At 46.0% G+C, this 27,779-nt stretch overlaps 1 protein-coding gene across 1 annotated transcript in view; it reads left to right on the plus strand.

The window, feature by feature from the left end:
- Nucleotides 1-325: 325 nt before the first annotated feature.
- Nucleotides 326-27,779, plus strand: part of LOC149340134 (methanethiol oxidase-like) — an 84,483-nt gene continuing 57,029 nt past the window's right edge. Inside the window, exons 1-2 of the mRNA XM_089548889.1 lie at nucleotides 326-420; nucleotides 20,950-21,149. Coding sequence (XP_089405015.1) covers nucleotides 378-420; nucleotides 20,950-21,149 — 243 coding nt within the window. The 5' untranslated portion in view covers nucleotides 326-377. The remainder of the gene's footprint in view (nucleotides 421-20,949; nucleotides 21,150-27,779) is intronic.

Raw genomic sequence — 27,779 nt, forward strand, 5'->3', positions numbered from 1 at the left:
GCGCGTGCAGGACGGAAGCCAATTATATTTCCCGTTTGTCGGAACGTTTCAGCTCTTGAACCGCAGTGGAGACGCAGTGTACTTACACTGGCAGAAAGAACAAGTCGCTCGACGAATATGAGCGAAGCACTTGCCCAGACGTATAGGGTTAGCCGAAGAAAGATGACAGGTGACAAATGCAGCAGAGACGACGCGCCGAGAGCCAACGTTCCGCATGGCTGATCGCCCAGCTCACTTTCGAAAGACTGCTGTCATTTGCCATCGCGCAAAGACGGAACGTAGACGCCGGTTGGCGCCTGCAGGACTTGTACCTCTTTTGTACTGCTTCCTTGGCCTGACTGTTTAGAGCCAACCGGATATCAAGCCAACCGCCGGCGATGGACCGAGATCAGATTCTGCCCGAGAAACCACGCAGTCATGGTTCGTTTCTTTCCTGAAATACTTGCGTAGAAATACAATTAAGATTGTTTTTGTTTTTGTGGGGTTTAACGTCCCAAAGCGGCTAAGGCTATGAGAGACGCCGTAGTGAAGGGCTCCGGAAATTTCGACCACCTGGGGTTCTTTAACGTGCACTGACATCGCACAGCACACGGGCCTCTAGAATTTCTCCTCCAAAGAAATTCCAGCCGCCGCGGCCGGGATCGAACCCGCGTCTTTTGGGCCAGCAGCCGAGCACCATAGCCACTGAGCCACCGCGGCGGCTAAATACAATTAAGAGCGGCGCTGACTATTCAGCCTGAACTACGCTTGTCGCCTCGATGCATACTTTATTGGTCGACTCGTCCAACATGTTGTTTGCGGAGATTTCAAGTTGTGGGGTTTAACGTCCCGAAGCGACAAACAAGCTATGATGGACGCCGTAGTGGAAGGCTCCGGATTAATTTAGATCATTTGGGGTTCTTTAACATGCGCAGTCATCACACAGTACACGGTTGTTCTCGTGTTGTGCCTCCATCGAAATGCGGCCACTGAAACTGGGATCGAAACTATTCAGGAGGAGGGAAACAAATGCATCCAAGTCCGAGCACTGAGATAAAGACAAGGTGGGGGAACCTTAGTGTTTCCTTGCTTTTGCAGAAACCTGTGGTGGTCTATCGATGCATGTCATATCTGCCACTAACTGCGGCCGTCGAAGTTACTGATTAGCCAAGTAGTGGAAGCGGTTCGGCTATTTCAGGAGTGAAGAGCGTGTCTGCCAAGTGTGCCAGAGTTTGACGCATGCTTGGCGCTGTGTGATGCATACTAGTTAGAGTGAGCCGTCAAGAAGAACATATCTGCCAAAAGGTGCACGCATTTTTTCCAACTCGTAGCATGGATACGTGTTTTTGGCCACCTTTTTTATGTTTCTTACCTTCTCAAGCACAGCTGAAAGTGCCTCGCCCGATGGCTTGGTGCTGAAGTGCCGTCACAAGCGATTGCCTCCACGTTCCGGTAATATACACTGTATGGTCAGTGAAAGATCCCAGTGAGTCATTGCATGGTGGACTGCATAGATTACCGCAACCGTGCCACTGACGCTGAATGTGGAGTGCGTTTTTTTGTTTATTTGTTTTCTCACCTGACCTCCTGGCTTCTGCTTGTATAGCCGGACTGTTAGGAAACGCAGAACACTTTATTGCCTCCCATGATGATCCTTGGCGCAACTTCCGTGTAGAACCAGCGACCGAGTTCCTTGCCACCAACACGTGTTGTGAATAGAATTGATGGTAGGGCGAGGCGCGAAACGAACTCCGGCGAACATTGTCTTTTGTGCTCAAGGATTAGAGCACTGTATGCTTTTACCGTCGTCAGCAACGCTATCGATATTCGTGACATCGCTTGGGGTTCAGCTTTAAGAAGCATTGCGTAATAACGGTTGACATCTTTTTTTTTTTTTTATCTGGATATCTTCCTCTCGGTTCTTGCATTAGTCGATTTTTCTAGGTGTGCTTGTTGGCGTAAAGTATTTGTTGTGCTTTGTTATTTCGTTGCTTATACACCTCGACGTCCGTACCAGTTCGGTGGATCTGGTCACAAATGGCTGTGGAAATTTCTATTCCGGAATAGAATTATCGCTTCTCATACTATATGCTATAGAGAATGACGTCGCCTTCCTTTCATCTTGTCTCTCACTGTTGCCCTGTCATCAGGCGATTTGTTACGGTGAAGAGGTCTGCCACGAACGCTGCGAACGTTGCCCATGGTGTACATGAAATATTTGTTAACAGCTCCAGCACGCTGAGCAACTTGCCGCAGGATAAAAATTTAACCTTGGATGCTTGTGGAGCTCAGCGTCAACTGCTTTTTATGCCCACGCCTCGAGTTCGTAGATGTGTAACAACTTGCTTTTGCGTAGAGGGCTCCGGACAGGCGCTTAACGCTCCTAATTTCAGCCAAAAATATCAGCCTGTGAGGCCATGCATAGGCATGGCCTCACAGGCGCTCCAGCACTCCTAATTTCGTCGCAAGCATACTCGATTTTTCTATTGGAATTGTGCGATGCATCATTTTATCATATTACCTGCCTGTCTTGTTCTAAAATATTGTCGTGGTTCAGCGGCTATGGTCTTGCTTTTTAAGCACAAATTGGTGGGTTCGATACCAGGCTACGAGCCCGTATATCTGTGGAAGCGATATTTAAAACGGCTTTTAGTGCATGGCGGGGAGCATGCTCAGGGAGGACGAAATTAATCCAGAGCTTAGCTGGACTACGGCGCACTTATTATAGCTAATAATTTTTTTTTTGTGTCCAACATCGAGGGACCTTCTTGGTTCCTATCAAATGAAAATTAAACAGTTAGTGAGCTACATAGTGCATGAAGCATTTACACGTACATTTACACGTATAATGTATAGCGTTATCTGATGCGGTCTGTTTATAGCGGCGAAGTATTCAATCTAAAGCCAGTCGTTAGCGGCAACTTAAGACTTTTCTGAAAGTACCTTCCAGCAAAAATCGAGCCACAGGCCCGGGTTGGGTTGTCAGGTTATCTATCTCGTGGTGCAGGCAACAGAACACAGATGGTACAATAACACGACTCCCAATAAAGACTCTAACCCATTACAGGACACTTATCCGCAGACAGAGGCAAATAATTCCTAATAAAAGCTGTGCCGCAGAGCTCATAACGTTTCATACAGAATTAGTACTGGGAAAGCACGGTCGTGCGCCTATATTCACCGGCCACGACCCGATAGCTTGCGCTGTTATTCGACACCGATACTCTCTTTGGGCCATTGGCCTTTGCCGCAGTCAACGTCTGGAAAAGGGTGGTTTAAAAGAGTGTTCTACGCTTAAGGTTACTGGTGTAGTTCAGACTAATTACTGTAAAGCAGCTGTCTTATACCTTATTAACCGCTTTCTGTCTTAACTTTTTATTTTTGATTCAGCTCTTGTCAGTGACGAAAAGTCGATTGATATTCTGTCATATCTGAAGAGTGAAAAATTCGCCAGACTGAATGACACTTGCATGAGCCTATTACCGAGACGAATACTTCTCTGAGGACGGAATAACTAGCTGATTTACTGGAGTAGCGATCGTCTACGTGCTGTGCGGTTTATGAAGCCTGCAGAGCATTTATGCCCCTATTATATGAGGCTTTGCCCCGGGGACTTGCTCGGAATCAGGCGCAGGGGCAGTAAACCGCAGCTATTAGGCCGCGAGGCAAACTGCGAGTGCCTTGCGTAAGTCGCCGTCGGCGGGAGCCAGAGCTCACGCGCGCAGTCCTTGTGAGTGCGATTTCTTCATCGCTCCTTTGTGTGGCTCGAAGCTGAGCCGCGGACGACGTGCTGTTGCGTGGATAAACTGTCCGTATACTAATGCCTCGTGCCTTGCGCTTGTGTCGCTGAATGTTAGTTCAGCACGGTTTGGGATGCACGGCTTGTAAGGCCTTGGAGGAACGCATACAGGGGAGGAGGAGACTGAAAAGAAGGGAGCTTGATCAGCCTGGATGGCCGCGTTTTTAAATGTGGAAAAGAAAAGAAGGATTAAAGAATGAATCGAGAAAGAAAGAAGTGTAGGAAGAGTGAAAGTAGAGAAAACAAACTGAAAAAAAAAAGGAAGGAAGAACTAAGGAACGAAAATGGAAGAACGAATCATGGGAGGAAAGAAATGGTACGGTATGGTAAGGCAGTTTATGGCACTGTATGGTATGGCGCAGTATGGTATCCAGAAGAGTGTGGTGGGGGACTAGTTGGAACGACATTTTTTGGCTATTTCGGTCCTGGATTTTTATTCTGGTAGCATTTTTTTTTTGCTCCTTGTTTTTACAATGTCTAAAGCCCCATAACTAAGCAGTAAAAATTTAAATCTCGTGGTGCAAGTATTGATGGATTAAAAGGCATGACTTCAAAATAGGGGTCAGTGGGTGTAAAATGAGAAAGGGAGCGATTTGACTGCCACAATTCGCAACAGAGAAGCGAACGAAAATGCACTTATTTTGCAGTGTGGAGAACGGGAAAGCAGCGTTTTTTTTTTTTTACTTTGTCTTGCACATGCCACAAAAGGTGCCGCTCTCTTCTGCTCACCTTGCGTGTGGTATAAATACTCCCCGCTCTTGACGCAGACAGGCGAGTTCTCCAGCTGATAATACGTAACGTAAACAACTAACATATTCAAAACCTGAAAAGCCTTTCTGGAGGCGACTGTGTACAAAATGAAGGCTTTCCCCATATCTGCATCGCCCTCTTCTATCGAGCTTCAGAGAGTGCTTCAGAAATGCTTAGCGTAGAACCCAGAACATCGAAGTGCTCAGCAGGGACGAGGTACAATGCATCTGAAACGCGCCTGTTTTCAAACCAAATGTTCAGAGTAGACAAGTTCAAAAAATGGAAGGTAATCTGTAGTGTCAAAACCTTGACCAAAAGCTGCTCTGTACAGGCGACAAGAAATTCGATCTTATCCGTAGCCCTAGGCGGCGCGGATATCCCGCGGCCGAGGAGAAAGCAGAACCTGTTTATGAGTGCAACGCATACGCGATATCAAGAAAAATCAGCTAAACACACTGCATTGTTCCCAGCTCCGAGGTCGCGCCACACATGCTGCATAAACGGCGGTGCGCAAGTTTCAGTGGCCATGTCCCGGTCACTTTTTGCAGCTCGCTGATGATGCTCACACGAGGGAGAGAGCGGTAAAATAATAAATAAAAGCTTAAGGTCAGGGGTCAGTTTATTCCCGCTATTCCTTTTGCTCTGGTTGCTGTTCGCCAACATCCCTATTGTCACTGCGTGCTTCGATCCCAAAATTCACCTTCTACCACAGCAGAAATTTTCATTTACCATTTCTTCAAAAAAGCTGATGTAAGATTTCGTCTTATTGTCGACAGTGAGATATAAATCTACGAATTTGTTATACCTTGGCTTTTCCAGTCATGCCCACCGCACTGCTTCTGCTTCTTCCTTAGAGCGCACATCACTGGGAAATTCTAGACGGGTGATGACGATAGCAACAAGGATCTCGAGGAATCTCGCCCCGCTGCGGTGGCTCAGTGGTTACGGCGCTCGGCTGCTGACCCGAAAGACGCGGGTTCGACACCGGCCGCGGCGGCTGAATTTCGATGGAGGCGAAATTCTAGAGGCACGTGTGCTGCGCGATGTCAGTGCACGCTAAAGAACCCCAGGTGGTGGAAATTTCCGGAGCCCTTCACTACGGCGTCTCTCATAGCCTCAGTCGCTTTGGTACGTTAAAGCCCAATAAACCACTAAATCACTATCCCAGTAAAAATGTGTAATATTTTCGTGTGTCTGCTGAAGCACGAGTGGAACATTGTGTAAACTTGACGCCACCAGGAGTGAAAGGGTTAAAAAAAAGGAAACAAAAGCGTCCCGTGTGCTTCATTTTTGTGTCCCGCCTTTTGCGCAGTTTTTGTGTTTAGGTTTGGTTAGGTTATTGGGGTTTAACGTCCCAAAGCAACTCAGTATATGAGGGACGCAGTAGTGAAGGGCTCCGGAAATATCGTCGACCACCTGGGTTCTTTAACGTGCGCTGACATCGCACAACACACGGGCCTCTAGAACTTCGCCTCCATCGAAATTCGGCCGCCGCGGCCGGGATCGAATCCGCGTCTTTCGGGTCAGCAGCCGAGCGCCGTAACCACTGAGCCACCGCGGCGGGGTAGTTTTTGTGTTTAAAGGTGTGTTATGGTATGGTATGGTATGGTATGGTATGGTATGGTATGGTATGGTATGGTATGGTATGGTATGGTATGGTATGGTATGGTATGGTATGGTATGGTATGGTATGGTATGGTATGATTTAACGCCCCAAAGCTGCACATATTCTGAGAGAGACGCTGGAATGAAGGGCTTCAGATTAATTTAGATCGCCGGGGGTTCGACCACCTGGGGTTCTTTACCGCGGTAGACAATAAAAGAAGGAAAGGTGGAATAGAAGGCAGACAGATCTATAAGAAAATCTCAGACACAGTGACAAGAAATAGACAGAAAGGAAGAAAGAACACAGCAACGGAATATCCGAAGCAAGCACACCCTATGCAGTTCCCCGCTTGCTGGAACGCCGCCTATGCTGTGACGCTGCTGCATTCGCAGCACGCTGCTGATTGTGCTGGCGCCTGTGCGTGCGTGAGTGCGTGTTGGATTGCTTCTGCAAAGCTGGCAGCTACGTGACTTCCTTGTCAAACGTGCTTGGCTCCGTGCATCGATCGGCCCTCCTGTACCGCGCCAAATTCGCTGCTTCTGTTCTTTTTTTTCTTCTTCATTTTTTCCCCGTCACAGATTTCGTTGGCCCTGTGGCGTACCGTGTGCAGCCCCTCGCACCGCGTCCCGCAAGGTCACGGAGCGACCCCGAGAGAGGCGACAAAATGTGCGCGCACACCCGCTGGTGTTCTGCGCAGCCTTAGCTGCGCGTCGAGCTCATGTGCTACCGAGATTAAGACCAGACCACTTTATTTCGAAACGTGCGTACATGTTCAGAATAGGCCACAAGCTAAAAGCTAAATAAAATAGCTTGAAAATGCCTGTGGCCTTTATAAGAGCCACTTATAAAAAAACATACATGCAGCGGGGGCAGGTCGTACATGAGTATACTGGTGGCCAGTTGTGAGCAAGAAAAAGCAGAAAAGATCCTCGCATACAGAGTACAGTAAACGCGAGAAATTATGAACAAACTGCTTAGAAAATGTGTTAGGATCATGCAAGATACATTTTAAGTGTCGCACACTGGTGGGGCGATGATAGCGGAAACAGCAAAAGGATGTGCATACACACCATAGTAGGTAGAGGTTATAAAAATTTGTTTACAAAGTATAATTTAATTTCAAATCATGTCTCTGGAGGTTACCGACGCTAAGTCGGCTAGAATCGTACCTGTTAAGAATATTAAATACAATGAAATTAAGTGTTTGTTTCAGATATAGACCAGGACCAAGGTATTCTTGAGCGCAGGCTGAAATGCGACTGCAGATAATTATTTTAATTATGTAGATTTTATCCCCTATACCCTATAGTGGCACCACTGCAGTCGTCTGCACTGATACGTGCAGGTAAGGTTCATGTGAAGGTAGAAAACACCGTTGACCAGGAAGGTCTGTTAGCATAAAAGGGGTTATTCCTGTGGTTGAAATGACTGCGGGGCCATAATTACCAGTACCTATAGGGGATCAACCATTACTCCGTTAGAGAATAGCTATACTAAAACGAAATTAGCCATGGACTAGCCGCTAGTTGGAGGACAGATTAGTTCCCCGGACTGACCACACCTCTTGAGCTTCTATGTTCCGGCGAAGGTAAGACTGCAAGGAACACTTGTACACACGAGGAGGGAGCGGATGTAAATAGTAAAAAAATGCTTGCCTTATCCAGGAAAGAGTTAAGCGGCCCCCACTCTCCGGACGAAATTGTTCCCGTTTCCCTCTTCCGTGCCAGATTTCACTTGAGGTCCCAACAATCTCGTGCCAGTGCAGTCCCTAGAGAGTGGACCTAGGCCTTTCGTCTGCCCGGGTATGAATAAAACATCGATTGCATATTACATCGCGCACTCGATCACAGTTCGCAAAGTACTGGTTAAGCGTCCACTTCCGCGTCCCTCTCGATGTGGGTTGTGCCTTTCTCGAGATATCCATTATTTGCATTCCTACCCTTTTTGACAGGATAATGCACAGGCGCATAATAATTTATGGATTATAGTTTGAGTGACTCCGCTTCTAGCCGGAGTGAGCGCAAGAAATGCTAGCAACACAAAATTTAATCTGCCAGTTACTCGCCACTTCTATGTTCAACGCCTAATATGGTACCCTGGAAGTAAAATTTGCAATATAATACCCCTTAAAATAAAAATGGCCAAGAGCTTTGTATTTTCCACAAGGAGATTCTATTCCGACAATGTCGTTTTATGATAACAATGCATATAAATAGATGGTCGGTGTTATTCTTCTGGTGCCTTTGAACATTTTTCTGTCCTTATTTTGATATGCATTGCTCTTGCCTATTTTAGAACTGTGTAAATTACGGATTTTTTATATGCGTGTACGTGTTTTTTATATACTATTTTAAAAATTTCCCTCTTGTGCAGTTTTGTATTTCCTAGGCTTCTTAATATTCTTATTCGTTGTTTTCTGGTTCCTGCGGTTATTCGGGAGAGCTCGCCGTTTTATGTGATATATTTCACACGTACTTTGCTTTCGCTTCCGATTAGATCGGTGAAAATGGGCCTGAACCAGCTTAGGCTGTTGGCCCAACAATTACTCGCATGCATTTCTGCATCTGTTGAAATAAGATGACAATGATGTGGAGGATGAAGTTCAGCGCAGGAAATAATGCCTGGGTGAAGATCTGTGAGGTGGTGTGGGTTGAGAAGAAGGAAGACGTACAAGAGACGTCATCAAATGACGTCAGTAGGAACTGCGAATCAAGATGCCAGAGACTAATGAAAAGGATGTTCCCTTTTGTTCAGAGGCTTGCGATAGGGTCATTACGACTAGGAATAATCTAGTTTATCTTAGCAACCTCTATAAGTTCAGCACAGTGCTATGGTATAGAAGCTTTGGCGGATGGGTAAGGCATCGCGGACAAAAATTAGCGTACGAAAATCAAGCACAAGACGAAAGGCCTGGGCACAACCGCAGTGCTGTGTTTGCACAGCAGTGATCCATGCATGGTTCCGAATACAGCCTAAGGGTAGTGCCCACTACTTTGCAGACACGGGCTGTCATTCTGTCTCCAGCACAACCGTTGGTTATTATCCACCAGTGACGCATAAAAAAAAAGCAAACAGAGCGCCGCTGATTACTAGGAGCATTGCAGTCAAAGCTGTCTGTCATTCTATCCGCGTTGCATTGTTTATTCTCACAACACGCGAACACTCCACCGCGGGACGTATTTACGCCTCTCGCCGTGTTATCTTTGCGTCCTCTGTTCTGGAGGGTAGGCCAGGAGCTGTTATCGTTTATTGTTTGTGTGCCTGAGGCCCACAGTTTACGCTGTAGGCTTAATCTTCTTCGCCGAGACATCTCTGGGAAGCACGGAAAAAGCAGACGTTGATGACTACCAATAATTTGTTACGGTGATGTAAATGACTTGGCACAAATAATGGTCTCTCTCGACTGCACAGCACTTCGTTCACTGAGTCGCGGCTATTATTCAGAGTTTGCGACTTTTTATTCGACCTTATTCAAGGGCAGGGACATTCGTTGATTTTTGGTCACCGTGACTACTGGAATACAAGTGCAGAATTCGTTTGCGTAAATTTCTGCCACTTTTAGAATGTTCTGTGCTCTTTCCTCGAGAAAATACAGACCTTCTTGAGATAATGGCTGTCTCAAGTAACTTAAACTAGGCACTAAATTACCTTTATTTAGTTGTACTGTTGGTGGTGATGTTGTCAATTTTTTTTATTGTTGACTTTGTTATCTTTCCGACTAAACTATCAGCAAAGGTCTTATTCGTAAGCATGTTTGTCAACGGCATACAACGAGCATCGTGAATAATTCGGGATGCGATCGAGGAAATATCTAGTTATTCAAATTAGTTAAAGTAAGTGACATGAAACTTATTTGTACGCCTGAAATGAGATGCATGATCAAATGCTTTAGGAGAATCGTACACGGTCGATGTTGCCAGCGCTCACATGCGCCTACCTACCTCCAAATGTGTTGGTTCCACACTGCCTGTAACTAGTAAGATCCAGTAGTTATACTGATTTATCCGACTAACTACATCGCAGTGCGATGTTTATGAGACGTTTCATCGGCAATAACATTCAAATCCTATTACCTTTGAAGCACGTCTAGTCTCTCTGGGAAATGACGGTCGCGTAATTGGAGATTAGTAACTTTTTTTTGCACCTAGTGACGAAACGAAATAGAGGGCATGCCGTGGTACTCTAGCGTAGGCAGTTTTAACTGGGCACCGTAGGCATTTCAACAGGCCACTATAGCACGTTGGGCTCGCACAGGTTTTGCTATGCGGCTCATGTGCTCAATTTGGGTTTTGCGCAGAAAAAACCACCCCAGTTCGTCACGCTGTAGGGGTTTAGACAAATACTTTTTTCTTTCGTTTCAGAAATGAATATGACATCGTCTTGTCTGTGGATGCGAGCTCAACGATGATACAAACTTTCAGATTGTGATATTTTAAGAACTAGTGAGCAGTACTTGTTAATTAACTACCTAATCACGTGATTTTCAACATAAACGACGTCCGTTGCGGCTGACACTTTGTTCCTGAAGATATTCATACTATTTCAACCACCATAATTTTAGGGAATTTTGAAAGTGCTCTCTGAAACAGCCGGTATAGTGCTAATATTTCGATGGCCTTTATTTGACCGTTATTAAAAGTGTCTCTCTTTCTAAAACGTTAATATTTGGGTACAAGCAGGAAATAGTACAGCCTTATAAAAGAATATCTGCTACTTATGCGTTCACTTTGGGTGTTAGTATAGATATTCAAATCTCCTACTTTTGGGTATATTCTCAATGTTTAGAGATCAATCGTGGTCTTATCGGGATGTCTAAAGTGGATCTATTCTAGTGCTTGTATGTGGAATGGACCTGTTCAGTTATATGAAACACGGATCGGATAAACAGACACAAAATCATACAGGTAAATTTGCTAACCTATAGTTCTCCATCAGCACATATAGAGCTGCTGCCTTGACTGTACTCTATCATGAACTAAAAGTCTTTCTGCTTAAACCAAATGATTGCAGAGTAGTACGTCCCTGTCCTCCCAGGACAGGGTTAACTGGAGATATAGTGGACGTAAAGTCAGGCTCATGATGATGGTGACCTATTCCCCGTTCAAGACACTGCATTGTGCGCCCGCGAATGTGTCAGCAGAGTACTCCAGATGTTATGCGCGTGCCATATTGGTTTGGCAGGAATGTTTTAAGGACACTTTATTCAAACCTACTCCAAACACTCTGAATATTCAGCGGTGGTCTGTATTACGTGATATCTACTCTACTTGGATCTTTATCTTGTATTTCACAGTACGTACGCTCAGCGTCAGATGAACAGTTGTGTACGAAGTGCCTAATGTTTACAAAGCATGGATTTCAAACGTTCAATAAGCGTTGACCGTTGAGCGCCTATATTTATTTTCACTTCTCCACACAAAGCCATCATCATCACGACAGCTTCGTTCACCCGCGCCCCATTCTTTGCCTTTGTTTTCCTGTTTTTCGTGCAATACCGTCAGCATCTCCTAACCTCGACGATGACCCACTTTCGCGAGAGCGCTGTCATCGGCGTCGGGTAAACCATCCGGAACCTCCGTCGTTGTGGGTGCGCACGAAGGAAGTATAGAACAGCTATCGTGAGTCGCTCTACGTGCAGTGTGTGTGTGTGTGTGTTCGTGTGTTCGGGTGCATGTGCGTTTTTGCGCCCACAACGCGTTTTTCGCACGTCGGTGACTTTACATTTTCCTTTGAGATCGCGCTGCAGCCATCGATCAGCTGCTGCCTCTATTTTGCACCTCCAATTCATACTCACGTTCACCCCCCCCCCCCCCCCCCCTTTTTTTTTTGCCCCTTATGCTTTTTTCCACCTTCCCCATAACATAAGCCTTCACTGTAGCTTTTTGAAAATCAAGAAAAAAAAAACAAGAGGAAAGGCAGCAATGTCTGCAAGATGACGGATGAAAGGTATAGCTTCACATTCCCATCGATCCGGGCAGGCGCCGTGCAATTTTACTCCCTTTCTCATCCTTTTAGAAGCGACGAAGAAAGTCGGCGTCATTTCTCTCGGCGATGATTGATACTAGCTAATTACTCTGAAGCCTATCTTTTCATTTCTTTCCTCATGGCATCTTCGTCCGCCACTTTATTTCCTTGAATGCAACCGCGCCAGGCTGGAGCAAAAGTTTGCTCTAATTTTTTTTTTAATAACGGCGGAGCTGTGCGTCGAGCGGCCGTTATGATGTGTCCTTCACGGTTGTGCTCTTCCTTTGGCGTCGTTTTGCTCGGTTGTTTCTGTGGTGGCGTTCGGAGAGTGGGTGGCCACTCATCCTCAGTAAAGTGTCTACTGCTTATTGCTGATTGCAGGAAGATGGAGTGGCGCTGCGGTAGTTGTTAGTTTGAGTAGGCGGGTACAGAAATGGAAAACAAGCTTTATAGGTTATGACACGTGGGAGAGGCACCTTATGCTCGAATTACAATGCGAAAACTATCCCCCTGCGCTTTCGAATTGAAAGGTGCAGCCCATGTGTTGCCCGCAAGAAATGGCCAAGTTCTACTGCCCTATATTCTACCTTATAGAAGATAGAGATGGATTCTCTACCGTGCCGTTTTCACTCAAAGCGGAGGAATCGTAACAACGACGGCCTTTCGTTTGAGCGGACGGCTACCGAAAAACCGGGGCGTTGGCGCTCCTCAGAGACGGGTGGGCGGCGAACTTTTCTCGCGGTGAAAGTGGGAAATACGTCTCGAGAGGACGACCCTTGGTGAAAACTTGTGCTTCTTTTTATTATTTTTTTTGCGCTGTTTGATTGTTTTGCACCGGAACTTGGTGCAAATAAGTCAAACGACCATCTTCACACGGGATTGCTAGTCGTTTTCAAACTGAGGAAGCTGCGCTAACATCAGGAGAACCTTTGCTCACTGGAGTGTATATACGTTTTTTTCTTCCAGAAAGTTTTTGAGGAACAGCTGGGACCTTCCTCACCACATATTTTATTCTTTGACTAATATTTTCTGCACGCTTCTGTTTCCGCCTTTCTCTCAGAAAACCTCCCCCATGTACAGTACATGTCACGCTGTTTCAATGCCGGCTAAATTCCTTGTGTTTCATTAAATAGATTTTCTCTCTATCCCTTATCCTGGAATTCAAATAGCCATCAGTTGGTTGCTATGCTCTTTTTTTTTTAAAGGAAGCACGAACGAGGAAGATATGAGTGAGGACGCGAAAACGTCTACTGATGTGTTAAAGTTTATGGCTCACGGAGAGTCACATCAAGCGTGACTCTCGAAACATAAAGCGAACGGTAACAGCAGAGCGCGGGTGGGAGCTATGTAGCTCGATTGTGGTTTGACTAATATTATTTTAAGAAGAACAAAGGATATCGAAAAGTGCCGCACGTATCTTGGAAGCGGATCATGAATAGCAAATAATCTGGAGTCCAGTGTCCGGAAATCTCCAATAAAACAAATAAAAATGATGGTAGGCACAATTCGTGAGTTAGGCTTCTGTTTCACGAAATGATGTCGGAGGAGAAGAACATATATAATAAGCGTAGCTATTCAATCATGCCGCACACGCGCCGCGATATAAACAAAACAAAAAACGAAACCTGAGAAAATAACCGGGCTTCTTCCCACGAAAAACTGTACTCCCAGAAAACAAGCCAGGCCTCTCCCCCCGCGCTATTTCGCTGACGCCGAGCGTTCTGAATTGAGCTGGGACGTGCGATTCGGATCCCCGGTGCCACGCCGCTTACGCAAGCACCGCTCAGTGTCACCCGAGGCGAACTTGTTGACGACACCCCCCGCAAAAGCAGCAAAAGCACGTGCGTCAGCCGTGACATAGATCTTGCGGATCGATTCCCGAAGAGGCTTGCTTCTCTTCACTCTAAACCAAGTGCACCCACACGATAATAATAAAGAAAAAAAAATCATCGCACTCTTTCACTGATACCGTACAACACTTGGGACGAGCAAGCTAGCGTCAGCTGATGAGCGGCTGAACTAGTCGAAAATGAAACCGAAATCTTATAACTTTCCATTTCTGCACCAATCGCAGTATCCCACTATTGGTGGATAACCTATCCGTTCCAGCCAATCACAACCTGTTCTCGCGCGGGAACATCCAACTTCGCGGTAAATCAGCCGTGCCCCATTTAGCTGATGCTGGCTCTCGGGCGTCCACAATGCTGCACTGATTCTGCGAGGCAGTGTGTGGGCACGTGAAATGAAAATTAGCTTTCCGTGGTGATATCTCCGCGGTCGCCTGATGCGATTTGGGTGCGCGCCGCGGGCTGCCCATAAATCAGGGCCACGTGTGCCTTACTGCTGTTTTCCCTTCGCAGCCTCCCCCCTTTTTTTGTTTACTTTGTTCGTCGTGCATGCGCCCGCATCACTCATCCACAGCGGGCATGCCCCCTATCGATTGGTCCCCCCCCCCCCCCCCCCTCCGCTTGAGTCAGGCCTGCGGCACTACTTCCGAAGTGCAACAACCGCTGCTGAGCTGCGCTGGTCGCTGCGAGGACTTTGCTCTTGGCCTTCATGCGACGCGGCGCCTCGGCCGCTGTAAGCGACCACAAAGGCGGGAAAAGAAAGGATCGATCAATCAAATCTTGAGGGTACGTGGTTACACAGGCCGCACCTTTTTTTATTATTTCCATTTTTATACGAATGCCCAGCCTTGGCTCAAATTCATTGCGACCAATAGCAAGGCTTGGCGTGTTGTTGACAGGATTGGCGTGTGAGCCTGTTTTGGGGCGGACTTAGGGGGGAGTAGCTCCCGACGACCTGCTAGCAACTAGACCTCAACCAAACCTGGAGACAGGCAGGCTTTCTGAAAGGTTACTCAGTAAGAGATTGCGTTTATATAATCAATCAAGTAACAGAAAGATTTTTGGAATAATATGTGCCTGCAAGTATGGCCTTCATGGACTAGGAAAAAGTATTTGATTCAGTGCGAATAGCAGCGGGCATGCAGGCACTGTACAAGAGAGGTCGCTGGGAGGCTTACTTAAATTTGATGAAAAATATCTGCGACGGTAGTGCGAGAAAGGGTGAGCGAAATGGTTCTCATAAGGAGGTGCTTTGTGGACAGAGACACAATCCCTTCGTTGTTATTTACCGTATGCCTGCAGAGTATACATTCAGAGTGTTAAAGTGGAAGAAGCAAGGTTTGAGAATTAACGGGCTATATTTCAGCAGCCTCTTCTTTTTTGACGACGTTGCCGTCGCAAGCAATGCATGGGAGGAATAGTAGCGGACCATCAGGCGCGCAGACATGCAAAGCGCAATTCTAAGTCTAAAATTAATATTAATAAATTGCAATATCACATAGGAGCGACAATTTGCTATAGTTCATAATATAATGTGCAGGATGTAGTTTGGAATTATGTCTATGTAGGCTAAGAATTCATAGTATATCGAGATGGTGAGAGCGAACTCCTCAGGCGAAGAATAAAACGGCGCATTTCTCTGACATTTCTGAAAAAAAAAAAAAACGAAGAGAACTGATGTAGCATAGCAGTACTGGTGAATGAGCTGAACTTGGAGACAAATCGGCAAAACAAAACAAGGCAGCATTGATTAAGAGAGGGATCTTGAGTTGACGATATTTTAGCTTATGTTTCAAAGAAGAAATTGACATGGGCAAGAAATCTAATGTACAGGACTGACAGCAAGCAGTCTATTAATATAGTTTAAGAATGGTTGTAAGAAGAAAAAAAATGTAATGGGGGTGGTAGGGAGTCAAATGAGGTCAGGAACTTGGGAGACTTGATAGCATAACTGGGTGGCTGGCGCCGTACAATAATGACGGCAGGTATTTAGAGATGTGTCTGTCGTGCAGTGTTTTGCAGGAACAAATACTCTCAGTTTGCGGAATAACTAGGCTGCTTCTTGGTTTCTAAAATTTTTGAGAGCGTGAGAGAAAGACGATAGAAGGTTCTTCATTCTCGACACAACTCTGTTTGAAGTTATGGCCTTCTTGGAGACGAAGCTAAAAGTTACTTCCCTGTTCGCTTAATAGACAGCCACGTACCACTGGAGGAACTTTACTGACGAACTCCTTGATTGCGATATAAAACGGCCGCTTCTTTGAATGTCATGCGAGTAGTACAACTCGTACAATGACAGTTTCTCCGCTCGTCGGGTTTTCTCGGCCTCATCGCGTGGCGTCATTAACGTGTTGTTGATCTTGACTGACCAACTGACATGGAAAGGGACGATACCACTCGCCGCACAGGAAACCACTGTGCGTAGCTCGCTACATTGCTGCGTGTTTTATGTGTTTTTGTCCTTTACCATTGACCGATGGCGCGGTGGAAGGGTTAGAGTTAGCAGTGCACTGGTAGGGTTAATGGTAACCCCACCTCTCTGCACTGTAGTGCGCCCCAGTGACAGTCACGGTCTTTGATGCTTTATATAGCCATCGAAGTGGTTGTGAGGTGGTTCTCGTCAGTAACGAACCTTCGGTTACTTTATCTGCGTCACGATTCTTTTTCATATCATGAGGTTAAAGAGCGTGGCATAATTAGGACGTACTTACGCGTCGTCTACAGGACACGAAACTTAAAAAAAAAGAAAACAAAAAACAGATGAAAGCGTAAAGTGGCGTACACTTATTGATTTGCCGCAATGTGAGCTCGGCTGGGCTAATGTTTCTCCTAAGCGAACCGGCTCAGCGTAACCCTTCGGTTCTACTCCTGAGCGAGCGTCATCGACCTGGCTGCACCAATGAACTGAAGAGCGGGTCACCAAAGCGCGGCCCTTTCCCGCGGATCGTTTCGAGGCGCGGTTGGCTGAAGAGCTCTTCTCATCACAACACGCTTTTTTTTCTTCGATACATTCAGGCCCAGATCTGGCCCGGTTCATGAGGTCGCCCTGGTGGACAGTTTCATCAGGCCGGTAATTACTTGGGAATACATGCAAGTTGCTGCCGAGCAATTAGCGTCCTTTGAAAAACAGCTCAGACCTCTGCGTAAGCGCTGTTTTTCGCTGCATGGTGTATAAGGAAGAGGGTAGTCCTTTGGAAGGATAGGAGGAGGCGTCTATCTGAGGTCGTGGGCGGTGTTCGTTAGAAGCAGGGCTCTTGCGAAGAGAAGCAATCGAAAAAGCTGGTGCCAACGCTTGCGCATGCCTCACTACCTGCGGGCAGCACACGTGGGTCTTCATGGAACTTGAGGAACATGCGTCGGGCTGCAGCTAGGAGTGTTAAAGAAGATGTCTCCGCACACCGCCGATCTGAGCTGCCACCGCAGGCTTGAAACTCTGAGGAGGCAGTCATCTGGAGGCACAGGAGATTTCCCGTGATCATCCGTGCGTTCTTGCGTGGACGCGTCGGCTGATGGGAGGTGAAGTTGCTTCTCCGATATCGCGCATAAATCCCCTTTGATGAGGACTACGAAGTCTGCTGATTGAAAAGTTCGGCCTAAAAGCGTCCTCGGGCCGCATGTGCTGTAGTAACTATGACCTGCTAATGGTTCTACTGTCTTCTTCAGTTCGTAATATGCACATACTTCAGCTGTCGACAGCTTCTGAAAGCACAGCTTGAGCATTTCAGTGCTTCTAAATATGCTTACGGTGCACTTCGATTTTTTGTTCACAGCGTACCTTTAGTGATGTTCCTCAGGTACTAAGTTCAGGTACCATTATGACGTCCTGATTGTCGTGACTTTGTCCTTAAAGCTGCACTGAAGAGGAATCTGAACTCATATTTTCACCGCTGGAACTCGATCTACACGCTCCGAGGTTTCTTGGAAACTGCGAATTATTGTTCTGTGCGGCCGATTTTCGTAATTTAAATCCAATTAAACATCACGCCTCCCGCCTTTTTTTTTTAATTCCCCGCCGACGGTGGGAGGAGTCAACCAGCCTTTCAACCGGTCCCGTGGCGGCTTGCCGCTCTGCCGTCGTTGGAGTGATACGTAGTGATCGGCGAAAGCAAAAAGTCCACGCGTATTTTTATTTCCGTGGGCCTAATTTGCTGCTATGTAGCCTCTGACTGGATCTATTTATTCTCGGAAACCTAAATGAAACAAAATAAAAGCGAAAACTGCCTGAAAGGCACTCTATGCCTTGGTTGACTCTTCCTACCGTCTGCGAGGAATTCAAAAGAAAAAAAAGGACGGGAGCCGGACGTTAATCCGATTTAAATTAGGGAAACCGGCCGCACAGGGCAATAATTCGAAGTTTCTAAGAATGCTCGGAACGTGTAGATCGAGTTGCCGCGGCAAAAAGACGAGATCAGATTCCTTTTCAGTGCACCTTTAATGCGTTATTATTACTGCGAATATTGTGAAGATGAGACACACGTTGAAGTTCGGTTGGCAGGAGGGCTTGCTTTCGTTGATATTGCGTATTACCAGTAGGCAGTGCCAGGATCCTTGCTTTGTCTCTGCAGTATTTTTCACTCTCCTATGCTATGCGAAGCCTTCGATGAACATTTAGAGCATTTTTTTCTTTATCCGCCAAATTCGCTTAGTCGAAGGAGGCTTGAAACGGCGCTTAGCTTTTTCTGGGTGGTATTTGTAAGTCGCTTAAAGAATCGTGCAGTTAAGAGCGTACCTGCAATTGCGTGTTTTCCTCCCGTTCCCATTTTCATGAGCAAATCCTTTGTTTATCAAGACTGAAGTGGAACTAGGCAGAAAGAAACGAAGAGCTCATAGACCGCACGAACTTCGTAAATTATGTACAAAGCGGTCAATCCCGTCTAATGCGGCGAAAAAATAGACAGGCGATTGGTGGACCGATCCGAGAGAAATGTCTAGCATTTGACTTTCGTTGTCCTTGCCTCAAGAAAGCTTGTTTCAGGAAAGCTTGTTTCAGGAAAGCTTGCCTCAGGAAAGCTTGCCCGTGTGACAACGTAAGCAGGGAACTTAGAGAAACTTTTTCTATCGTATTTTATTTCAATGCACATGGGCGGTATTACGAGGAGATCGAAGTAGGTTTTACTTTCTGGCATATACCTGTTAATGAAGTTTGCTGATATAATAAGTTTACTGTCTGTCTGGCCGTGACCAGTGCTTAGAGTAAAGGACACTTAGCGGATCGTGAATGCATGTGTCGCATATGCTACAGCACAGGCAGATTGCATAAGATTGTCTGATGGTCTAGTTGATGGTTCATATCACCTTACTAGCGCATATATGACACATGACTGACAGAAGGAGACAGGGCCAGTGCCGGTCTCTTTCTGTTCGTGTTTGGCCGATCGTGTAAAGAAAAAGCTCTGCGACGAATCCTCGCTGTTTTGCTCGATGAAAACAGTTTATCTCTAGCCTTTTCTTGACGCGTACACGCAAATATGAAAGCGAAAAACTGTTCACGTTAGGGAAGAGGCTGAGCTTTTTACTTCAACAGCAAAGTGGGATGCATTAGATGACAGACTAGAGATGTAATGGGCCCTGAAATGTAAGAGAGAGAGAGGGGGTTTGTAAGAGCGGGTTAAAGCTAAGGTTAAAACACTTCAAAGGTAGCTGCTTGCATCTAAAAACGATGTGAGTAAAAGAAAAGAAAGGCTTAGAGACAGTGTGGACCAGAGACCCGAGGAACAAGCGCTTTTTACAACGTGCGCTGCTTGAGTCGGGTTTCGTAAGGACAAAAAGGCCACTCTTTTCTCCCAGAATTTCGCGTGCAGCCTCTCGCAGTTTTTGAACTTCTCTGTTCTCGAAGAACGCTCATTTATCTCGTGCCAACGCTTCGGCTCTGGTTGCCAGCTTAGCTGGTGCCCTTGTCATTTATTAGGAGGTTCTCGTCCCGCTAACATGAATTGATATTGCGTGTTCGTCCTGAAATCTGTTTCACCTGAACTGCTGCAGCCTCTCCTGTCTCGCGGTAATCCGGTTAGACGTAATGGATTGGCTCGCTGACTAAACGAGAAAAGCTGCGAGCGCATTCTACGTTGCATGGCCTCAGACCTTAAGACAGCGCCGAAAAAAAGCAACAAAAACGTTCTTTTTGTCGACGCATGTGGACTAGACCTGATGAGATTAGTTCCTTTTGAAGGAACTCACTATTTGTATGCGTTACCTTGGAGCGTGCGCAGCGCTTATGGGCGCAATGCAATGAATTAAAGGTCGGATGAGTTCGTAAAATAAAATAGCCTAACCAATTAAAGAGCAACTGAAATATAATTAAGATTGCTTACGCCTTCTGATGCTAAGCGAGAATGTTAGACTACAAACAGAAAAAATTTATTTCGGGCACAAAATGGAGGGGCGCAAATGATACGGTCTCCCCACGCACTGCGCTTTACAAAGAACACGCTCTACTAGGGAGAGTTACAGCTAATTTGCGCTGATGACTAGGTTCTAGGGTGTGCTGCCATTATTTACGTGGTAGCTCATAGTATCTGTCGTGGTACTCAGTGATTAGCCCGATCTAATTACCGACTACCACAAGTGCCAAAGTTATGGGTGGGAGTCGGTCTCAAACCATTGTTACGTGAGAGATGGTTTGAGAACTCGGCCTCTGATGCGTGTCTAATGACCACAAGTGTGGCTTGTTGGTGATAAGTTCACGAAAAAAAAAACGAACTAGTGCTGTAGAAGACGAACGACTCAGTAACAGCGACGAACAACACTATCTTTTAACAGATTCTATTTGTCTCACACAGCATGGTCATGTATATATGTTATGACATGTACGTACGAACAGAATCTGCGTTTCTTCGCTGTCCTTGTCCCCTTCGGGCAGCAGTTGCTTCGCGTCTTAAATCAACGAACTAGCCCGAAAACTTTTATCGAAGCAGGATACGAAGGATGACTATCTTAGAAAGGCGAGCTCTTGACCATAGCCTACCTTCGAGTCGTTACATTCAACGGTTTCTTTATTTTTGTAGGATGCGTGAGCACCAACGGCCCCAACCGGGTGGGCGTCGAGCGGTGCCCGGAGTCCGTCGGCTACCGCACCCCGCTGGAAGCGATGGCCGAGGGCGTCCACGAGAAGATGCTCTGGCTGCCCTGCTCCGTGCCGCAGAAGGATCGGCCCGACTACCTGGCCACCGTGTGCGTGGACCAGGACTCGCCCGACTACTGCAAGGTTCGCGACGCTCCACATGTGTGACGAGCCGTCTTTGTTGCAATGAACAACGGAGTGGCTGTAGGTCTGTTAAGCTAATCATTTGGCTGAAAAAAAAAAATGGCTATGAGGCAACGAGTTATGAGGTATGGCTACGAAATCTTAGTTAACTGCAGTCCAAGTTTGAGCGTGCTCACCAATTCCGCCAACTTTAGCGGAAACATGTCCTGCATTCTTTGACAAAAATTTTGAATAGTGGACTATCGTAAGGTACTGTTATGTCAGTATTCGAGATAATGGTCCATTCTACCAATATGTAGCAAAATCTTTCTATTAAAGTTTTTTCATTGCTCGCATCGAGTAGTTCGGGCAGCCTTAGAAAACCAATAGGGAGCGTATTTGACGACAGCAAAGACGTTAGGTTTGGTTTATTTGGTTTATTAGGGTTTAACCTCCCAAAGCAACTCAGGCTATGAGGGACGCCGTAGTGAAGGGCTCCAGAAATCTCGACCACCTGGATTTCTTTGACGTGCACTGTCATCGCACAGTACTCGGGCCTCTGGAATTTCGCCTTCATCGAAATTCGGCCGCCGCGGCAGGGGTCGAACCCGCGTCTTTCGGGTCAGCAGCCGAGTGCCGTAACCACTGAGCCACCGCGGCGGACAGCAAGAACGTTAATAGGAAAAAAAAAATAGCCTGCGAACGGGAGATCTACGGATATATTGATTGTTATAGTGAAGTCTTACAATATATGAAAAAAATTGTGTTCATAAACTGTTGCCCGTTGAACACTGCTTCTGTCCAGAATTGCTGGGTATGACTTATGGACCGCTTTCAAAAGATTTTAATTTGTCTTTTCTGCATTGCATTGCACGCAAACAACCAGATGAACACAAATAAAGCAGAAAGTGCTCGCCAACGCTTGGCGTCAGAGTGGGTCGCGATCATAGAAAGCACGTGAACATTTTGTGCATCTCAAAACCCACAGACTGCACTTGCACTTTTTACGTCAGAGATTTGCTGTTGCGCCACCGCCTGGCCACGAAGCATTGCTGTTAAGCTGGCTTATCATTTTTGAAAAGGGTCCATTACCACATAGAACATGGTCGAGGAGGAACGAAGCAGTCGTGCAAAGACACCTCTCATGCTACCTGTGGCATCAGTACTGCCAGACTGCCATGGATGAATACGGATAACGACGGGCTTGGTTGGGGATACACAAAAGAAGCCAACATTCTTTGAAATCAAGAAAAGCATATGAGAGTGCAGTAAGCCCAGTTTATATGGCACTTTGGTGCCTGGGCAAAAGTGTGCATAAAGCGTGTCATCCGTAATAACGAATCGTGAAGAAAAAATATATTAAGAAAATACACCTTGTGATTAAGGTCTGCTTCTGCGCATACATTGTGAACAAGGAGGTCGAAATTAGACAAAATCTTGTGAACTAGAAGTGCATTACCCTAGTCTCCATTATCTTTGAAATAATGTGGTGCATTTTGATTTGTCTAGGTCCATGAGACCTATGATGGCACCTCATGGGGGATGACGTATTTCCCACTACGACTGTTCACATCCCATCAACTGATATTGACTAACTGTACTCAGCCGGCCTACAGCTGCTAATTGCGGCTTTCAAATTAGTACGAGAACTTTTTAAACCGCCATTCATGCAGCACGGAAATCATAAGACGCCTCCACTTGGCTCCTTGGCAATGTGCCAGAGGCAAAAAAAAAAAAAAAAAAGTCATGGCTCAGGAACTTTCACTCTCGCTCTGCCTTCCCTCGACCTGAACTTGAGAGATAGGAGGTTTTGTTCTTATCGCTGTCCAGATTAGCGCGGCAAAAATGCATGGGCTCCCAAAGCCTCTTTGCATTTCCAACCTGCCCATTGTCCGCACCGAGAATTTCCATATTAACGAGGCAAAAATACAAGAAAAAAGTTTGGAACCCCAGATAAACAAGGGGGAAAACGGGGTTGTATTAAAGGTTCATGATTGTATTACTATTACCTGTCTGTTTTTCTTTGGGCGGAAAAATAATTGTATAATTTAGATAGGAGGTGCTTTTTACAAAAATAAGTAGCTTACTCCGTCAGATTGTCTCGTATCTATACGGCCACGCATTTACCTTCAATCTCTAAACAACTACAATAATTAATAGGGATACTTTTAACGCTTTTCATCGTTTCAAATAATGTTCGATTCTTGTTTAGGCTGCATGCCTGTATGCTGGTTAGCAACTAAACGGAGCGAAAGCATTTTTATTCCGGCCACCACTGATATTCCTGTTAGGTTAAAACGCCTCATACTACCGCTAAATAAATGCAGTTCTAACACAAGCTATAGCTACCCTTCACAAAGATTATCTAATGGCTGGTAAATTATACAGTATGTAGATTTTATTTTCGCGTGGTAGAAAGAAATAATAAACTTAGGCCGAGCTTTCACCTTCGGCAGTGAGTATAGTAAAACTAGCCTCAGCGATCTTACCAAAACCGTGTCGCTGCAATCCAAAGCTACAGTTTGACCTAACCAGGACTAGAACATACTTAACGCTTGGCACATGAAAATATTTCACGAGGGCTGCACGGATATAGGCGGATATTCTAGGCATGCAGAGTAGTACACAGGCCAGCCAATTACAAAGCCTTCTTCCAAGCGGAGGCGTTTTCGAGTTCGAAGATGTTAGAGCTAGCTTTTGGCTGGCTTTGAGATTCGGGAGGTTGGCAGGGCCTTTAGTGCGGCGCGGTACATGCACTGCATTCATCTCACATTTCAGCAGCTTTTTCGTAACATGACGGCAATTCGCGCAAAAAAATAAATAAATAATGAAAGAGTCGGTTCGAAGAAAGCGAGACGGTCGTCACCTGCTTCAGCTGTGTCCTGAATGAACGTAGGAGGCAGCGCAATTAGTTGTAAAATTGCTGAGACATGCTCCGGCAGTTCCCAATAAGAAGCACGCAGTACAGTACTGTGAGAGCTTCTGACGGACAATCTGCAGCTTTAAATTAAAATACCTCGTGATTCTGGGAGTTTTTCTTCCCGAAATAGATGCATCGCTTCCTTATAATTGGTTTTACAACCGGTACTAAAGAATTATACTGGTTTGTAGGCCTACCTTTAAAATTATATAACTTTTTTACGTGGTGATATGCACCAACAATCTTCCAGTTATTGCAGGTCTTTTCTTAGGACTCGTATTTCTTGGTAGTTTTCCATGCATGACCCATTGAAAAAGTTTTCGGTATTTGCCGGTCTTTGCCTTCAACATAGATAATATTGTTGTTTACGTCACTCGCAACAGGAAGTGGCGGTGTCGGCGGCTCCCCGCCGCAATAAAGTGTTTTTGCTGCGCGCACTAAAGGCAGTTCCAAATGCGGCCAAGAATCTGTTTTCTTTTAAGTGATTCTTTCCCTGCATGTCCGGAGGCAATACCGAACGCATCCAAAGCAATTTCTCATACCCGAGGTGCAATATGTATCGCGTGGTGGGTTTCAAGACCTTCGCTTTTTTTAGAAAGCAATGCTGGAAGAAATGAAACGCTTCGAAGGCGCTGGAAACTTAGTTATTAGTCAGCGCTGTTTCTTATTTGTTGGTTTTGTTATTTTGTATTCTGTGCAGAGGCTTAGTGGAAAATGCCGGCAGAGCGGTACTTTAGAGGCACTTAGCGAAAAGTCCGGAATCCCTTGTATTGGAGATCGCGACTACAGTCGCAGCTTCAGCTCCTACGCTGTTATCAATGACAGGGAGAATAAATACATTCGAAAACAAAGAAAGCCGTGCAAATACCGAGCGCAAATGACGAGCTGCGAGAACTCCGATCTTAGAAAAGTTAACACCGGGCTTTCCTATGTGAGAGAACATGAGTGTTAGGTGTACTGTTTTTACAATGTAGAATTGCATTCGGTGTAGAAGGTACAACGTAGAATTGCATTAGGTACCGGCAAATCAACTAACATTAGGCTGGAAAAACCAAAGATGGAGCTCTCGTAGGTTCAGTAGTTTTTTTATTTATTGACGGAATATTGCTGGCTTGTGCCCATGGAGGAAAAGCATACATGAAAAGTAAAAAAAAAAGTTTTTCAGCAAGAATCTTATAGACGCTTTACAGCGGCGTATCATGGGGGCTGCCATCTTTGATCACGTGATCACGCCGCCATTACTCGCCTCCTGACCGCTCGGCGCGCGCCTCGTCGCGAAGGCTGCTGCGTCTGACGGTTCGGTTCCGGCAGGCAGTGTTCCGGCTGATACGGTTGTAAAGGAGTGGGAAGATGAAACTATGGTTTGGCCAAAGCTTGGAAGGACATGTGAGAACCCTAATTTGATCACTTCACGCGTGAAAACACGATCGGACTTCATGTCGCGGAGAGCCGCTGAGCTCTCCGCCTGTTCGAGGCAACGGACGGATCGCCTGAATGCTTGTCTTTGCCTGCGCTGAAGACTCTGCTTAATGTTTTTTTATTGTTAATATATAAAACGGCAATGTTTAATGTTCTTGCGGCCTTACAGGTTGTTGTCCTATTCTGTACATGCATGCAGACACTGGTCTGAAACGCTCACATGCACATCGTATGCATTTGTTTACACCCTGTTAACGGTGCTTAGGAAACCTGAAATATTTCTTACTGGTTGACTAAACATAGAAAAGCGACAAAAATAAATAGACACACAAAGGTTGACTATCATGGTAGCAGTACCATGCATCAAGCAGCCTTCACAAGCTGGCGTGCAATCGTTTCAAAGGATTCCGCGATATAATTGTTATAACGCGCGCATGGCCACGCGTTCATGCTGGACGAATTTTACAGTAACGTCAGCCTCATATAAAAAATTTTGGTACGCTCGACGCTCGATATGCGGACATGGAAATGCTCGTGGTCTCGTTGGTTGTAATTAATCAGCTTCACTCTGAGCGTACGGAGTCACTTTTAGAGACTGTCTCGCATGGACCGCGAGCAAGTGACAACCGTCCGGCACAGCAGCCGTAAACCAAATGCTGTAATCCGAACACGGTCCACGAAAACCGCGCTACTTGGAGCGAAATTGAACAGTAGCACCAAGACTGCGTGTAATACACGGACTGACGGTAAGCGTTGTCGGCTCGCACGGCTGTGCAGTGCATAACAAACAGCAGGCGTATGAAGGAGCGTAAGTAGTCTTATTGTTTTTCGTTTCTAATTCGGCCTCGGGCGCTCGTTTTACTAATGGTCACAGACCACAACTTACGATCAATGCGGTCTGAGCACAGTGCACAATAACTGAAAGCACGCCGTCATGGTTTCGGTGGCGGAACAGCTTCTTCATGCGGCTGTGTTGTGCACTTACCCTCGACGATTTTCCAAGATCGAAACCTTTCTTTATTAGCTATCGAGCGCTGGCGAACGTGTTTGTTGCATTCGCCAGTTCGGAAAGGGTGCGTGGCGAACGGGCGCGAACATTGGCATTACCTCCTTGTGCAGTTCGGTTTCGTGAAGCTCGCAAACGATCACATCCTGAACCTTTAACTCTCTGTCGCAATTCTTGCAATCCACAACAGAGCATGTGTTTCCTCTGCCTTTTCACATCGTAGAAAGAACACATTCGGCAACCACCCGCGAAATTTCCACTGCTGCGTCGAGGCGTACACGCCGGCGACTTACGAGGCAAGTAATGGTGCCGTGTTCGGAGCGCACGTGTGGCGCCATCTAGTCTCAAACGGAAGAACTGCGCGCTGTAAACGGTCTATAAAATGGCCAAAACCGTTGCAACGAAAACTGAGCATTGAAAACCGAAAACTTAAACTGTAGTAAATGCACTGAAAAACCTTAAGATAGCGTGAAGGAAAGCTCCATGTTTAGAAGTAGACGCATGAAGCATGAAATGCAAACCAAAAAAAAAAAACGTGATTTGGCTGTTAATTCTTTTAGCTTGTATTATGGGCTTCAATAATCGTAAGAGATTAAATGCAGTGATTAAGTTATTCCAATCGGATATTTTTCAGTCATATACAGATTCGACATTATTGATTTACTGCGTTTTACAAGGAAGAAAACAGGCGACGTCTACAGATGCAGCTTGTTTTGCAAACTGCGCTTCCCGGTCGCTACCTTGGTTACGAAGCCAAGCAGTCAGCAGTGGCTAGCTCTTTCTTTCGCTTCATTCGGTCAGCGATTGCGCATCTGTCGGCGGTATCGATCTGCTTTGGCGGGGGTTTCGATCGGAGTCGTGTAGTAAGGCACTATGTCCACAGAACAGTTAGCGTCTGTCAGAAAATTCGTTTGGAGTTCTGCTGAAACCTCATTGCACCTGTTGGCTTCTCCATTTTTCCTTAAAGGGACACTGAGGAGAGCACTATTAATATTTTTTTTATAGTAAAATCCGAGAGTTCGGCATGTCATGGCTTTGTTGCCACTTGGCCGGCAGCGAAAGATGCATTTATTTCTAAGAAATTTGGATTCGAAGTTGAAAAAGTTTTTCCCGCCGCTCTGATTCAAACTTGGGATTCGTCTATGACGACAGAGGACTAAGAGACGTGAAACATGACGTGCACATGACGTAACGCAGACTCCGTGATTTCTAGCTGCCAGCAGTGCGGCCTAGCAGCAGCCGAAAAGAAAGCTACCGCCGGCCGCACGTTGAAGGCATCTATCGGCTATTGCGGCCGTCGCTACAG

The sequence above is a fragment of the Amblyomma mixtum genome, chromosome 6 (genome assembly GCF_055824585.1).
Source record: "Amblyomma mixtum isolate Tamu chromosome 6, ASM5582458v1, whole genome shotgun sequence".
Lineage (NCBI taxonomy): Eukaryota > Metazoa > Arthropoda > Arachnida > Ixodida > Ixodidae > Amblyomma > Amblyomma mixtum.